This window comes from Barbatula barbatula (assembly GCF_947034865.1).
Source record: "Barbatula barbatula genome assembly, chromosome: 22".
Taxonomy (NCBI): Eukaryota; Metazoa; Chordata; class Actinopteri; order Cypriniformes; family Nemacheilidae; genus Barbatula; species Barbatula barbatula.
In genome coordinates this window covers 7830681-7845016 of record NC_136785.1, presented here as the reverse complement: position 1 = coordinate 7845016, position 14336 = coordinate 7830681, and the positions used below count along the sequence as shown (strand labels likewise).

At 37.5% G+C, this 14336-nt stretch overlaps 1 protein-coding gene and 1 pseudogene across 2 annotated transcripts; one reads left to right on the top strand and one right to left on the bottom strand.

The window, feature by feature from the left end:
• The first annotated feature begins 8647 nt into the window (after nucleotides 1-8647).
• On the top strand, nucleotides 8648-11716 carry wdr73 (WD repeat domain 73). Its single transcript, XM_079485858.1, has 8 exons — nucleotides 8648-8884; nucleotides 9024-9091; nucleotides 9170-9255; nucleotides 9333-9421; nucleotides 9604-9671; nucleotides 10010-10171; nucleotides 10265-10633; nucleotides 10710-11716. The coding sequence occupies exons 1-8, from the start codon at nucleotides 8832-8834 to the stop codon at nucleotides 10946-10948; spliced, it is 1134 nt and encodes a 377-aa protein (XP_079341984.1). The 5' UTR covers nucleotides 8648-8831; the 3' UTR covers nucleotides 10949-11716.
• A 911-nt stretch (nucleotides 11717-12627) lies between these two features.
• LOC306911589 (sialidase-3-like) lies at nucleotides 12628-13691 on the bottom strand (annotated as a pseudogene). Its single transcript has 2 exons — nucleotides 13612-13691; nucleotides 12628-13546 (listed from the first exon to the last, which is right to left on the bottom strand). The product of its transcript is annotated as a sialidase-3-like (transcript).
• Nucleotides 13692-14336: the final 645 nt, after the last annotated feature.

The following is a 14336-nucleotide window of genomic DNA, read 5'->3' as shown; positions in this document are numbered from 1 at the left end:
GTTTCCAAATGCAAGTTGGGGGGGGTGTACTGTTGGCACCAGTTACTGTGTCCAGCTTAAATGGACTGATTTCTGGTGTATCGGCCAGATGTTATAATGCCAAGTCAGATCCCTCAATAAGCCAGTGGTTGGAGAGATTAGCTCATTTCATAAGAGAGCATGGAAATAATTTGGAGGGAACATATTGTATAATTTGTCTAAATCAGCTATTATGACAGCATCTGCATGATTTCCATCCACATAATTTAATGAGTATTATGCCGTTTTTAAGTGTGACCGAAGCATTAAACGATTCATTGGACTCGCACGGTTTATGCCAAATATTAAATGTAACCCTCGGATAGGTTTAAAATTGTAAAACTTTATTCAAGCCAACAACACTGATTACCCAATGATTTGCTTACAATTATCAGTTTTCTTTTTTGTGTGTTTGGTCTTATCAGTTTTCCACACCAGGTTCGGCAGTGTCACTATATAGCCACTGTGGCTGGCAGAACACGCTTACTGCTGCTCGATTTATCCTGGTTTCAAAGCTCGTTCGCTACCGCAACTGAAGCGATTTCACGGTGGTACACGTTTTAAATTAAACATGGCTACTTCTAATTTGCTGCAGGCTTGCCGCTTTATCTCTTCCTTTTCTCCCAACTCTCTTAGTACATTTATGGATTCACTTAAACATTCATCATGACTGAACTGAGGGGATTCTGTCTGTCACTTAATTTGCATGAGATAAGATCCATTTTTCAGGAGCTGATTCAATAATCATTTTACGGAGAGGAGGGAAACCAGAACTCGTGGAAACCGCAGTCAGGCAGTGAAAGTTTGTGTCAGATTTCTATCTCGCATCACTTGACAGAAGTCTCTCGTTTTTTCCCTTTTCTTCGCTGTCTGATGGTGAGGAACAAAAAGTAGAGGAGGCTGGGGCTAGTTATCACACTTTGTACTCCAGTGAATATTTCTCAAATGTGAGCAAATCCGCAGGTTGACAGTTATGAGAAAACATACACACCTTTCTTACCGTTGTCCTTACAGAATGTTTAACTTTTTTCCAAATTTGTAACGAAGTGTTTAAAACTAGCAAAACCCCATTTGTTGGATTATAGGGTTACATTTGAATCTTTTGCACCTATGGTTGCTTCTCTAGCCCCAGTATAATCTTGCTGTAATTCGTAACTATTTTCAAGGTGGCTATTTTATATAAATTCATATGATGTGAATCATACAAAGACGTTATTAAAACCTTATTACAAAATAATCATGATGATCATAATGAAGCCCCACCCATATGGCCCCGCCCGAATCTTAGCTGTAACTTGTGCTGAAGCAGATACCAACATCAATGAAATTGTACACATGCATACAGTTAAACCACCTTGTAATATACATTTCTGGATAAGATTATTAAAATCAACGTTGAAAAAACACTACACACTGTGTAATAACATTTTCTCCATTGTTTTTCTATCCGAGAATATAAAAATGATATTACGGTGCAGAGCTGGCAGCAGGACTGTAAAATTGTCTATAAGGGGCAAACACATAACGTGTTCTATCCTACGTTTCTATCCTCTCCTCTCATAATGATCTCCCATGAGGCGAAGAATAAAAAACAAAAGTTGAAGGAAGGGCGAATCAGTATGCAAACGAATCTTCTATTCTTGTGTGTCTGTGATTCAGCAAAGAGCTTGTCAACAAAAGCTGGCTTGCTCCACTGAAGAGAAATCTGAATTGTGATGGGGTGAAAACGTGCCAAAATAACAGATGTTACCGTAAAGGAAATATTTATTCGTTCGAGGTCTAACAAAGTGTTATATTCAATTGTGTATAATGTTGTAAAATCACTTCTGTTTTCGTGCTCTTACATCATCATTTTTACAGATGATATGATGTTATTATGCGCTATAGGAAACACAAGACTCATCATGACTCATCAAGACTCATCATCTGGCAATGTCTACAGAAGTTCTTCACCGCCTACAGTATAGGTGAACCTCAGAAAGTTTTCTTCTCCATGGTACAATTAACTAATCCCTGTTTTCTTTAAGGAGGTTGACCATTGATATTCAAATGAGAAACAAAGAGGCTGTTAAGTAAATTTGATGAGCTTATCAAACATCATCAGTGTCTTCCATGAGTGTCACGCAAGGCTTTGAAGGCGAAGGTCTGAGTTGTGTTTTCACAGCACGGCCGATGAAAATGCACAGTTTGCCCTTTTGAAGATGCTGACATAGTCCCTGAGAGGTCTGGGGTTGTTTCCACCACCCTGTCATGCTTCTTCTGGATGATCTCCTGATTAAAGGAGGGAAGTTAATAAAAAAGACAGCATGTCAGCACATACAGTCATAAACTGTTTTCTACAGCAGCCTAGATGGATCCCTTAAGTCTCACATACAGTTTCTTGTGAAATTACACGTTGTAAATAATTGATGGTCAGAATGATGTTAATATAAAAGGAAAGAAGACTAGTGACTTTATGTACTTTATGTGAGACTTAAACTGAATGTTTGGACATAAGGTTTAAATGTTTATGGCTTAGATTCTGTGTTAGGTGACTAACCAAATAGAAATTATTTTCAACCCAGCATTGGGTCAAAAAGGGACGCACCCAAACCGTTGGGTTGTAAATTAACCTATGCTTGTTTTTACCAATTGTGGAGTCAAATATTTCCTGGCTTAATTGAACCCAGCTGTTGGGTTCGTCCCTTTTTACCCAAAGCTGGTTTGAAAATAACCTAGCATTTTTTAGAGCGAACAAAAGATGCTTTTCAAATGTTAACATTGAACTTCATTGTTAAGTAATAAATGGCTACACTCAAATAAATGGCAAAATTCACTAAAATGCTAATAATTTAATTTATAATAGTAATAAATGTTGAAGTAAATTAGAAAGGAATGTTGTACTGTACTCTATGTACTGCAGCCTCTGCGATAAATAACAAGCTTCTGATTTATAAACGCTCCCCGAGAACTGGAACTGCGTCCTTTAAAGAATAATCTTTTGCCTTTATTTTCCTGAGACATCCAGAGGACAGATGAGGTTTAGCGCGTAACTGAAAGACTCAGATCTGGCTGAGAGTTCACAGTAAAGCACATCAGTATAAACTGAACGGGGAACGGGGGATGCCCAGTGACTGGCAGCTCCCATGGAGGTTTGTTAAATAAGAGAGAATTACATGAATAAAAAAATATTGTGGGGGCATGAGGGGGAGTAGCATGTACGCAAGTGTGTGTGTGTGTGAGAGAGAGAGAGAGAGAGAGAGAGAGAGAGAGTAGTAATAATCATGCAGCAAGCATGCTGGGCCCAAAGGATACAATTAGCAATCAGGACATAGTAGTGTTGTCCTGGTTACAAATGCAAACCATGTCTCAGTACAAATCCAGGGGTTATCAAACACCAGGCTGCTATTGGTGCAGCAAGGGATGAGCTGTGCCCTTTGCATTTTCACACTCACCAAAAAGGACAAACAAAGATGTGGTTTTATACAATCTAGAGACGCTACATTAGCATTTTTGGTTAAGGAATCAAGCATGTAATGCACACTGCTATTGTTGAAATATTAGAATGCACCTTGAAATTTTCCTCCAGTCTATTGAATATAAATACTGCCCCTGGTTGACACCATTGACACTATAATTTGAAAATCATATAATAGTTTTCCCAGTGCTCTACCCTGATGTCCAATATATCACATTTCTCTAACTGTAATTGCAACTTTCCATAAGTACCTTATGGCAGAGTTTCTGAGCCCAGCTTAATTCTTTTAGTGGTTCACATTTGAAGAACCTCTTGCTCTCTCTCTGTCTCCTAAAGAACCAGCATTCCTCTAATGCCCCTTGACACCTTGAACTCCACATTGTTCGTTACAAATTCCCTCCTCAATTTGTGAGAGAGGAAAGAGAAAGACGGCTCACTAAGAGACATCAAAGCTCTCCTCTGTCCTCTGAGAACCATAAACGAATTTTTCCATACTTAAATTGCTTAAAGCCTAAATGGTCTGAACGCTTATATCAAATAAGCTGTAAATTGAAGTTTGTTGAGCATTCCTGGGACTTGACGGGATTGGTTTAAAAAGAGCAGTAGATTTCAAAGGTTAAAGTTGATTCATTTGGACTGGGCGTCAATTGCAGTTGACCTGCCGCAAGGGCATAGTGCTGATTAAAGGTGTCTTAATAGCTCGAATGCAATGCATACATAATATTGGAAGGATGTTTGTCTTTTAGAGAAAAAGTAAAAAACACCAGCTCTGTCAGGAAGACCGTAACTACCAGAGGGGATGCTGATGCATAGGATATAAATTCTAATATTGATTCAAATAAGTATTTCAAAGTATTGTATTATGACAAAAATCAATGTTTCAATGTTCTATATTTCATTCATATTTCTGGTAGATTTATGTAAGAAGGACATTAACAGCAAAGAATGGAAGGCTTTAGGTCAGACTTACTCAATTATTTCCCAATGACCAGAACGAGTTAAGAGTCTAATGCAGATTTACATTTACAGACGCATTTATTCAAAGTGACTTTACAAAGTATACATTTTACAAGTTCGTGTGTCCCTGGGGATAGAACAAATGACTCTTGTGCTGCTAATGTAATGTTCTACCGATTGAGATCTTTTCTGGGGCAACAAGTCAGCAGTATAAATTTGACACGTTTGTGCTTTTTTTTTATTGAACACAGGGGGAACAGTATCTCACAGTAACAATCTGAGGTGTTGGATGTGTTCCCCCTGTTTTGATTGAAAAAATAGTGTTAGGAAGTTGAAGATCACAGAAGAGAAATCTAACGGCTGGGCGGATGGATATATAGACAGATAGACAACTGTGATAATGATAAATATCATGATGGTGTATGATAGAACATTTTAAAAGTCCTGCTAATAGACATCTCTGTGAGGGGAAACAGTTGTCAGATTATGTTAATCATGCACAAAAGCTCTGCTCCCTCGAAGACTTCAAAGTCGCAGGGTTACAGAGGGAATTAGTTTGCTGGCTAATCTCAGCGGATGAAGGAATGGAATCTTCACTTTGCTAGTATACCCGCATTCCTATTAGGAATGGGAGAGAGAGAGAGAGAGAGAGAGAGAGAGAGAGAGAGAGAGAGAGACATCAAAGTGGGGTAATATTAATTTACTTCATAGACCCTCTCTTTGATTTGCACACGGACAATTCAAACGCACACTTTATTTATTCCCCTACTCATAAAGCTAGGAGAATTGACATCTTTAATATTTTAATATCTGTGATTTTTGTTCACAGATTTTGTTAATAATTTCACAAATTAATTTAGTAAAGAACTGGGGAGTTGCCAAATAATTTTGCAACAGTGCTCGAAATTTTCCTACTACACAAGCATTCAGTGTGGATCCTAGCATGGGCCGAGCAAGATGGCCACAAATTGGGTTAAGTATAAGTAATGCCTATTGGGTGATAATCCTTCCTGGTTCCTTTATTTGACAGTTGTGGCAGTTTTGTTGGGTTATTATTTTAACCGTTAAAAATTTCCCATCACACTAGCCTATTTTCCAGAGCAAGCATTGGACTCATGATAACTGGCTTTCAAGCATAACCTTTTGAGTCATGGTTATTTGCATAAGTAGTCAGTATGTTTTGCATAGACAAATTACTATATATATAATGAAGATTGAAGAATAAAGTTTATCGAAAATAATCAAATTACAATTGTTTACAAATAGTAAAATTACCAAGTTACCAGTTACCAAAAATGTGTTAAGAATGCTGATGTTTCAGTTGCCAACTTCATCATCTTCATCATTAAATCCTTTAATGCATTATTTATCCACTATTCTAATTTATTCTGTCTGAAATTAATCAGTGCCTCATCTCAGACTTGTTTTTTTACTGTTTCTGTTTTCAGTCCGTTTGGACAGTGCTGGCAAAATATTATGCTTGTTGGGCAAATATCAGCTTCAAAGCCTAATTTGACATTATTTTGCTGTTTTCCTGTTTAAATTACAAAGAAACTAACAAAAAAAGTATCATGTCCATAATGAATAGAGGAACTGTCATGTTTTAGGGTTTGTCTCTTTGTCATACATTCATGTTATCTCTCATACTTATTATATTGCAAATTGTGTATATTAATTTAGATACAAAAGTTGGCGTATATACAGTGTACCGTTATATATTATTATATAATGCTGTGAGTGTGCACATCTTTGCCCCATGGAGACACTTGATGGACACTTGACATTTTATTCTATGAAGATCATTTTCAGTATGGGTTTCAGGCAAGCCATCAGATAATCATGTGACCAGATTTAAAAGGTCCTAAAGTTATAGTTGCCCCTAAAGTTATAGTTCCTCTAAATTAGTTTTAGCTCTTTGTGCCTCGGTTATGAAACATGAAAAGTGTCCAGTCTGAATAATGTTTCAAAAATGATTTTGAAATTACATTTTAAAAAGATTGCGTCAGCAACCATACACCATGCAAAATTCCGTACTTCATAATCAAATTGAAGAAACAAGTCCTAAGAAGAGTCTGTTGAAGGTTATAGTGTCTTCTCTGACTTTCTAAACTAATAATATATTTACATATACTTTTCAAATATATGCATATCTCATGCAGTAAGTTGGAGAGTGTTGCTTTCTGCAGTTTGGTTTTCATCCAAGTATTCCTCAAAATAAACTTGAATGAACTACACAAACCTCTTTCCTTAAACATATGTACAAACTCCAAACAGCATTTATATAAGGTATTTATCCCATATGTGGCTTTGCTATCACTTCATCTGGATACACCAAATTCCTGAATGCTGCATTTATACTATACATGTACATTCCTGTGCCATATAGATATTGGAACAGTGTATTTTACTTAGTATTGGAGCTTTAAGGTTTTGTCCTAAAATATAGTGAGTGGTCAAATGTAACACTTTTATCAAAGGGTCTAGGTAGTAGAATTGGGGGTTTGAAAATATCTCAGCGCATGAACATTGAGCGTGTGCTTGTCTCCACAAATCCAGCCATGATGTTAAACACGCACATACTGTAACAATTTGACTATACAGGATCCTTCTGACATTCAGACAAAAGCACTCTATAATCTCTGCATTTGGGTTTTTATGAATCACTGTCATTTCAAATGTCCTTATTTGCATGAGACAGTCTACCCACGGATTTAAGAGGATTTTGAAAGAAAGGCCAGATCAGGTGCTCTTGTCATCACAAGACACTTCAACCTTCACCGTGGTATATCAGAGAGTCATCATTCCATTTCTGTGCCTTTTATGTTGGACAGTTTGTAGATTCAGTCACCATGGTTTCTGCCTTCTGAAATCAAGGTAAGATAAAACACAGGGAAATGTGGCCATTTATAGACAGCTTAAAAGCCCGTCACATAATTGTCTACATTAAGTGTACATTTCCACAGCAGTACGATAAAGTCGAAAAACCAAGTGTGCAACCTCAGAAGTTTTGCAATGTGATTCTGGGTTTCAATCCTTGACCCAAACACCGCAGACACAGCGAGATTCATTTCAGATCTGGCTAATGTTCTTCTTTGTGTCCACAGGGGGAACGTTTTTTATTTGGCCCTTTATAATGGCCTCGTGATGCATTGGATGACGCACATTAGGAAAAAGGCTAATAAAGCCGTGACCCATTTTCACACATTTTACCAATTCAACTCGCTTTGTAAAATTCCCCTTAAGCTTTTACCTTATCATTGATCAGAATGTGAACCGTGAAAATGTTGCTTTAATAACAGATAAAGGTGCTTGATTGCTATCATGAACACTAATTAAAATAGATTTTTCTTCAAAAATGAATAAGGGAAGCATGCCAAGCTTATGTTTGCTTCAAAAAATTAACACGTACTCTTTAATTCCATAATAACATGTAGTTCTTTGAATGAAAGGTATGGGTATATTAGCTTTTAATGCTGCAGTGACATCTGCTGGTCACACATAAATCTGACCAAAAAAGAGTTCACTGGTGCATTTCACATTTTAAATCTGACCTTCTAGGTACAGTATGTCGAGGTTCACATATTTGACGACAAAGGCTGTTCATACAGTATTATTCAAAAAGCATAACTATGTCTTTTTATTGTTGCTATATAAAGCACTATATCAGTTTTTAAGATTAACTAGTGCAGCCGAACAGCAGGCATATGACCTCTAAACATTTAACACCTGAACATTTAGAAAATACTAAAATGTTGTGATTCCATTTGGCAGAATGATACACAATCTTATACGAACTGATGGACAAAGTCAGAATGACTGTAACTTTAAAAATACTAAATAATACGCTTTTCCTTGTTTAACCACATACCTTTCATTTTTTTAAAACAGAAATGATAAGCTTATTAATAATGTTCGGAAAAAGACAGAAAATAAGGTTTTAAAACGTTTTTATTTAATGTATTCTACTACATAAATTAATTTACATTTAGTCATTTAGTAGACGCTTTTATCCAAAGCGACTTACAGATGAGGTAAACAAAATAGACAACATAGGACAACAAAAAGCATTAAGTGCAATCAAAAACTGGTCACATATAGCCAGACACAAAGATTTAAAGATTGAACCACCATAAAATAGACAAAATCCGGCCAAATTTAACTTTTCAACTTTCAGAGAGACAGAAAATAAAAACAATTTCTTAGTCAACCCTCTTTGCTTCTACTCGGTTGACGCCGCTAGGTGGCGATATGCAAACGCTCCGCTTTCAACAACACGTACAGAAGAATATTTCCCGGAAGTCTAATACGTTTTGAAATAACTGCTGTGAAATAAAGAATTATTCTATGCGAGAATAAAAATTATGTTCTTGAACACATTTTGAATTAACCATTATTCAGCATGGATACATCCTCTGATGAAGCCGATGACTGGTTCATTGAGTCTCTAAACACGTGAGTTTACAGTGGTAGTTTATAAGAATACAACACCGTTGTATAGCGACAGTGACTCGAAGTTTAATGTGTGATCCCCATCAGACATCAGTTTTTCTACAGTATGGAAGCGTCTCAATATCAGATGTTTTGATTTCAGGTACAAAGACCTGCATGTTTTTCAACTCGAGCATCCCACAAAAGTTTTGGAGTGGACTGGTGACAAAAGTAAGATGATCCCTGAAACATTATTAATAATATTAATTAAATAAGTTAAATTATAACAAATGTTGCTTTCTTTTCTAGGTATTTGTGTGGCAGGATACACTGGAGCAAGAAGTGAAATCTTGGAGTTACTTCTGCCTCTGAAATTATATGCAGGAGACAACCAGGTGAATATAGAAAGTAATGCAAGATACATGCCTGAACACAAAGTGGTTTTAAATGTCTATTGTTCACAATTCCTAAGGGTCTTTGTGCAGAACGAGACTTCAAAGTACAGCATGGAGGATTTTCAGAAGAACCTGTTGAGTGTTTGATACATATCCCTGAAACCAGGTAACAACTACATGTGTACATGTTCATTATTTACTCTCATAGTTATATTACTATGGTCAGAATTGTGTTAGCCCAGTATCACCTAGTAAGTATAGAGAGTAAGTGTGAAGTGTGTTATTGGTTATATTATAGAGGAAAACAGAATAAATCAGTTTTGCTTATGTAACATCAGTTTTTTACAGGTTTGTGGTGACAAGTGGAGGTTCAAGTTCAGCATTGCAGATTTGGGATATTGGAGTAGATGATAGTGGTAAGATATTATGTGTGTGTAGGTAAATGCAAACGCAGATAACGTATAGGTCTCCAAAAAAGTAAAATTCTGTCATCATTTAATACATACAAAATATATTTTGTGATATTTTTAAGAAACTAAACATGCATAAATCTAATCCTGTGATATTGTGATCTGAATTAAACATTTTTTTAATTTTTACAATAAAATACAATGCAAGTTTTGAAATGTGCAAAGAAATGTATGATGTCCAGGACCCGTTTCAAATATTGTTTTCTTAAAGGAAAATTATTAAAGCATTTTGCAAATGCTACAAATACATTTCATTTGTTTTCTAACCTGTTATTTCAACACAGATGTTATAAAAAGGACCAGAGTCATAAACCCCAAAAGCACGGCAGCAAAATGTGGTAAAATAGCATCTGGTTTGACTGAGAATCCCACAGTCCTTCATGGTTCTTATGCTAGTGATGTTCAACTGACAGAGTTAGCAACAGGAAGAGTTTTGTATACAGTAGGTAATGTCAAAACCCAACATTGTTAGTTTGTGTTTGAAATATTGTAAGTAAATCATAACAGCTAATTTTATCTTGTTGATTTTTCTTTGACAGGAAACGAGTCCTCGGATTCAGTGAGCGGCTTGCGGTTTGTTAACGCTTGCGTGTTTTTAATTTGTACAAGCAATGGTGCCCTGCTTATGGGAGACATAAGAGACCCTCTGACCCGTCATTATCCTATAAAAGAAAGTATGAGCGGACTACACTGGTGTTTTGGATTGAGAACGAGCAGTTCTCAATCAGAACCGTCCCTCTGTACTATAGCAAGACTTTCTTCATCTGGTCACATGGTTCTGTCTGATCTGAGAGATTTACAGAATCCGTTTTGTCAAACTCAACTAAATGTCCAACACAGCTCAGCGAAGAATGAATTTCTGAACGTGTCTTGGGCTTCTGTTCTTGACAGCTGTCTTTCTGTGTCCGGTAATTAAACGTCCTTCCTTTTATAATGTTAACAATATATGTTCACCCCAATAACCTGACAATCTGTGTTTTGAAGGGTTTGATGGAACAGTACAGGTCTATAACACAAGGAATTGGAGTACAGACGCACAGACCCCTCAGCCTGTTTTTTCACACCGAGGTCATGACATGTCATATGAAGCTAAATGCAGTGGTTCCCGACCTGTTGTTACTACCCAAGCTTGGCATCCATCGCGACCAAACACTCTTCTCTCGGCAGCTACTGATGGATCTGTACATGTATGGGACTGGGTGGACAAAACCACTGACACATGATAATTTGCTGGGTTCATTAGATTAAAACTATTGTGTGTGTAGTGGTAAACACATCCATGATTCTGTTTTAAAAGTTAGATATGTTAACATTTTTAACAGATTTCCATAACATCATGTTTCCAGTGAGAGTTTACAATTCTGTTGGTAAGTTCTTGTAAATGCTTTGAATGTTATAGTAAACAATTGAAAAGTATTTGAGGTTTTGTCTGATATTGTCGAAACAGAAACCAAGAGTAAGTTATTAGAGCTCTTTTTCAAACAACTTAAGCTTAGTAGGGGCTGAATCTCTTGGGCCCTGTCTATTTTCAAAACCACAGCCTTTTCTATACAGTTTGGCCGTTCGTTTCGGGTCACTAAAAACCAAACATTTTCGAAAACTCCTGCCAAGGTGAACATTTTCTGAAACTGGTTGTAGCGTGATCGATTTTAGCTTACAGGAACCTGTTCGAAATTGTTTCAGGCTTAACACGGCTTTACAGTTATAGCGGCACCTGCTGGTTTGGCGGGTTCTTGACAGCACTTTATTGCTTGTTTTTGCGTTTTCATGTGTACAAAGATGTTTTAGAAAATGAAGGAAGAACAACTTTGTAAAACTACCTGTGTGCATATGGACTAGGCCTTGAGTGCAATGAAAAGTACAAAAAGTAGTTTTAGGGGTGGAGTCACAATACTGACTCTTCGTGGCTTCTCCAAACTTGTGAACTTGTGGATGGCTTGTTAGATGACTTTTTGTGCAATGATTGCCATCTTTGAATCCATAGAAAGTATAGAAAAAAATCATAATTTAACTCTTTCATATTCAATATTGCCTAAGCATTTATTTAGATCTTTGTAAATTATTAGAGACATTCATGAAGTAAGCTTTCAAGTAAACTGCACATTTCTGCAAATATCTCCCAGGTATTTTGTGCATACACAAAAAAGCTTGATACCACAGCAGACCCAAGAGAACTAAATTATACATTGAACATTAAACTATCCCAAAACGGCCAATGGAGATTTAATAAGTAGGTCTACATAGTGCAGTGGGCTGCTGCTTTATTGGGCTCCACCCAGGCAATTCATTACAGACTGATTATAAAATAATGATTTGCACTGGGACCATTTAAAGTGTTTGCAGAGGCGTTGGGGAGGAGTCATAAAAGATTTCGGTAAGTGGACTGTTGCTGACACAAGCAACATCTCTCTTCCCAAAAAATAAGTGCAGCAACAATGTGCTCATTGGATGACTCATTTTATATTTCTATGGACAGAAATATTTTTGCTTGGTCCAGTTCATACCAAGACCTCCAAAAAATTTGTGTTTTTTTGCGTTGCATTTAATAGGCAACACTACATTGAGGTTGAGTTTTCATTTCAGCATTTACTAACACATAAAAAATGAAAGCTGTGTTTAACATTAGTTTAAGCACAATTACATGAACAATCCTGGCATTGACAAAGACGAATAAAGTCGGGAAAACTATATAGGCCTATTGTTTGCTGCTAGTTAATTAGCTAATGCGTTTACACATGATCCCTTGAAAGTCTTCAAAGTCAACCAACCAAATCAAATACACACTGAGAAACTTCCCTGGCGTTTTGTTGTATGAATATCAAGTATTGATAATAATACGAGGCACTAGTCATTTCATCTTTAATTAACTAAAATAACATTTTTAGAATGCTTTTTTTTAACATTATTCAGCATTCTCGGCCTGAATGACATCAGACAGTTTAAAAATGACCAAGCCCACTTCTTCATCCTCCCTTCTCTCTCCACACTCCATGAGACAAGCAAAATATCCTCCATCTCCACACTGAGCCAGATCTGAGTATCCACTGGGACCATGATAGAGTATAATTTTAAGTTCTTCCCATCCTGAAGCATCCCATGGTGTTTTATTCAAATAGATACCAAGGGACCTTCTCTGGTGTGAATTGGTTTAATGACAGTACATCAGCCATGTGCTTTCAGATTTTTTATCAGGGGCGAAACTTATCACGCCACCTTGGCAACCGAACAGCTTCCGTGCAGAGGAAGGGTTGTCAAAGACTTCTCCAGTGCTCTTGCTCAGAGCCTCAACTCTGTGACCGGATCGACTTCGGGCATTGCAGTATAGATGGTGTTTATCATCATGGTCTATGATCTCGGCCATCTCACACTCGCAAGATTCATTAGACATATGTTCTCCAACATGCCAAGAGTTTCCATGGTCATCACTGTAAAGTGCAAATGCATACGGTGTGGGGTTATGAGTGGGATGGCAATGATATGCATAGGCCGGGATAATCAATCTCCCACTCTGCGTTTGGATACCATGCCCTGGCCCAACAGCAAAGGTGGCCCAGTCCTTCACCTGGTCGCTGATCACATCTGTGGTCAAATCCGTGATATGGCTCCAGGTTTTGCCAGTGTCCTTGCTGGTTACATAACAAAGCCGTGCCTGGTTTTTCTTTTTCTTTATTTGGGCTTGTTCAGAAACTCCAACTGGAACCGTGATGAAAAACAAAAACAGGGTCTTGTTTTTTTTCTCGTAGACCGGACATGGGTTCATGCTGCGGTGGTTTGGTAGACAAGCCGAAATTAGCACTTTATTTATTATAATTATTATCCCACTGAAATGAAAGATGCCATGAAGAGCTATAGATATATAAATAAAAAAACAAGTAGCAAGCTTTACCTCAACATTTCCATCCTTCCACATTCTCTGGAGCTTTTTTGAAGCCTAAAGTGGGGAGAGCCGCCACGTGGCACGTCCATCCCGGATAATCAAAATTGGGCAAACCAAATCCTGGGCAAATCCACCTGTCATTTCAGCCCGACAATCCGACTGTTTCTGCAAGCATTTGACCATCAAACCTTGCAAAAATAGAACTGCTTGTAATCCTGGCTGACCCAAATATTCATCACAACCTCTTCACTCAACTGTGCTCCTCAAACACCCCATCTTACAGAACAGCCAAGAACCTGGGAGTGGTGATCGATGATCAGCTAAATGTCATGGATCATGTTGCCAGTAACTCTTCTTCAATATTAGGAAAATTAGACCTTTCCTATCCGATTATGCTATGCAAGTCCTAGTCCAGGCTCTTGTTCTGTCCAGACTGGACTATTGCAATGCGCTACTGGCTGGACTTCCTGCTTGCACAACCAAATCTCTACAGATGATCCAGAATGCAGCGGCAAGAGTGGTCTTCAATGAACCGAAGAGAGCACACATCACTCCTCTCTTCATTAAATTACATAGTCGCTTCCATCAAATTCAAGACTCTACTCCTGGCCTACAATACCACCACTGGTTTGGCACCCCCTTATCTTCATTCACTAATGCAGACTTACAGTGTGTACCCGCCAGATCCCTGTGCTCTACAAAAGAAAAACGTCCATCCCAAAAAGGTAAAAAGA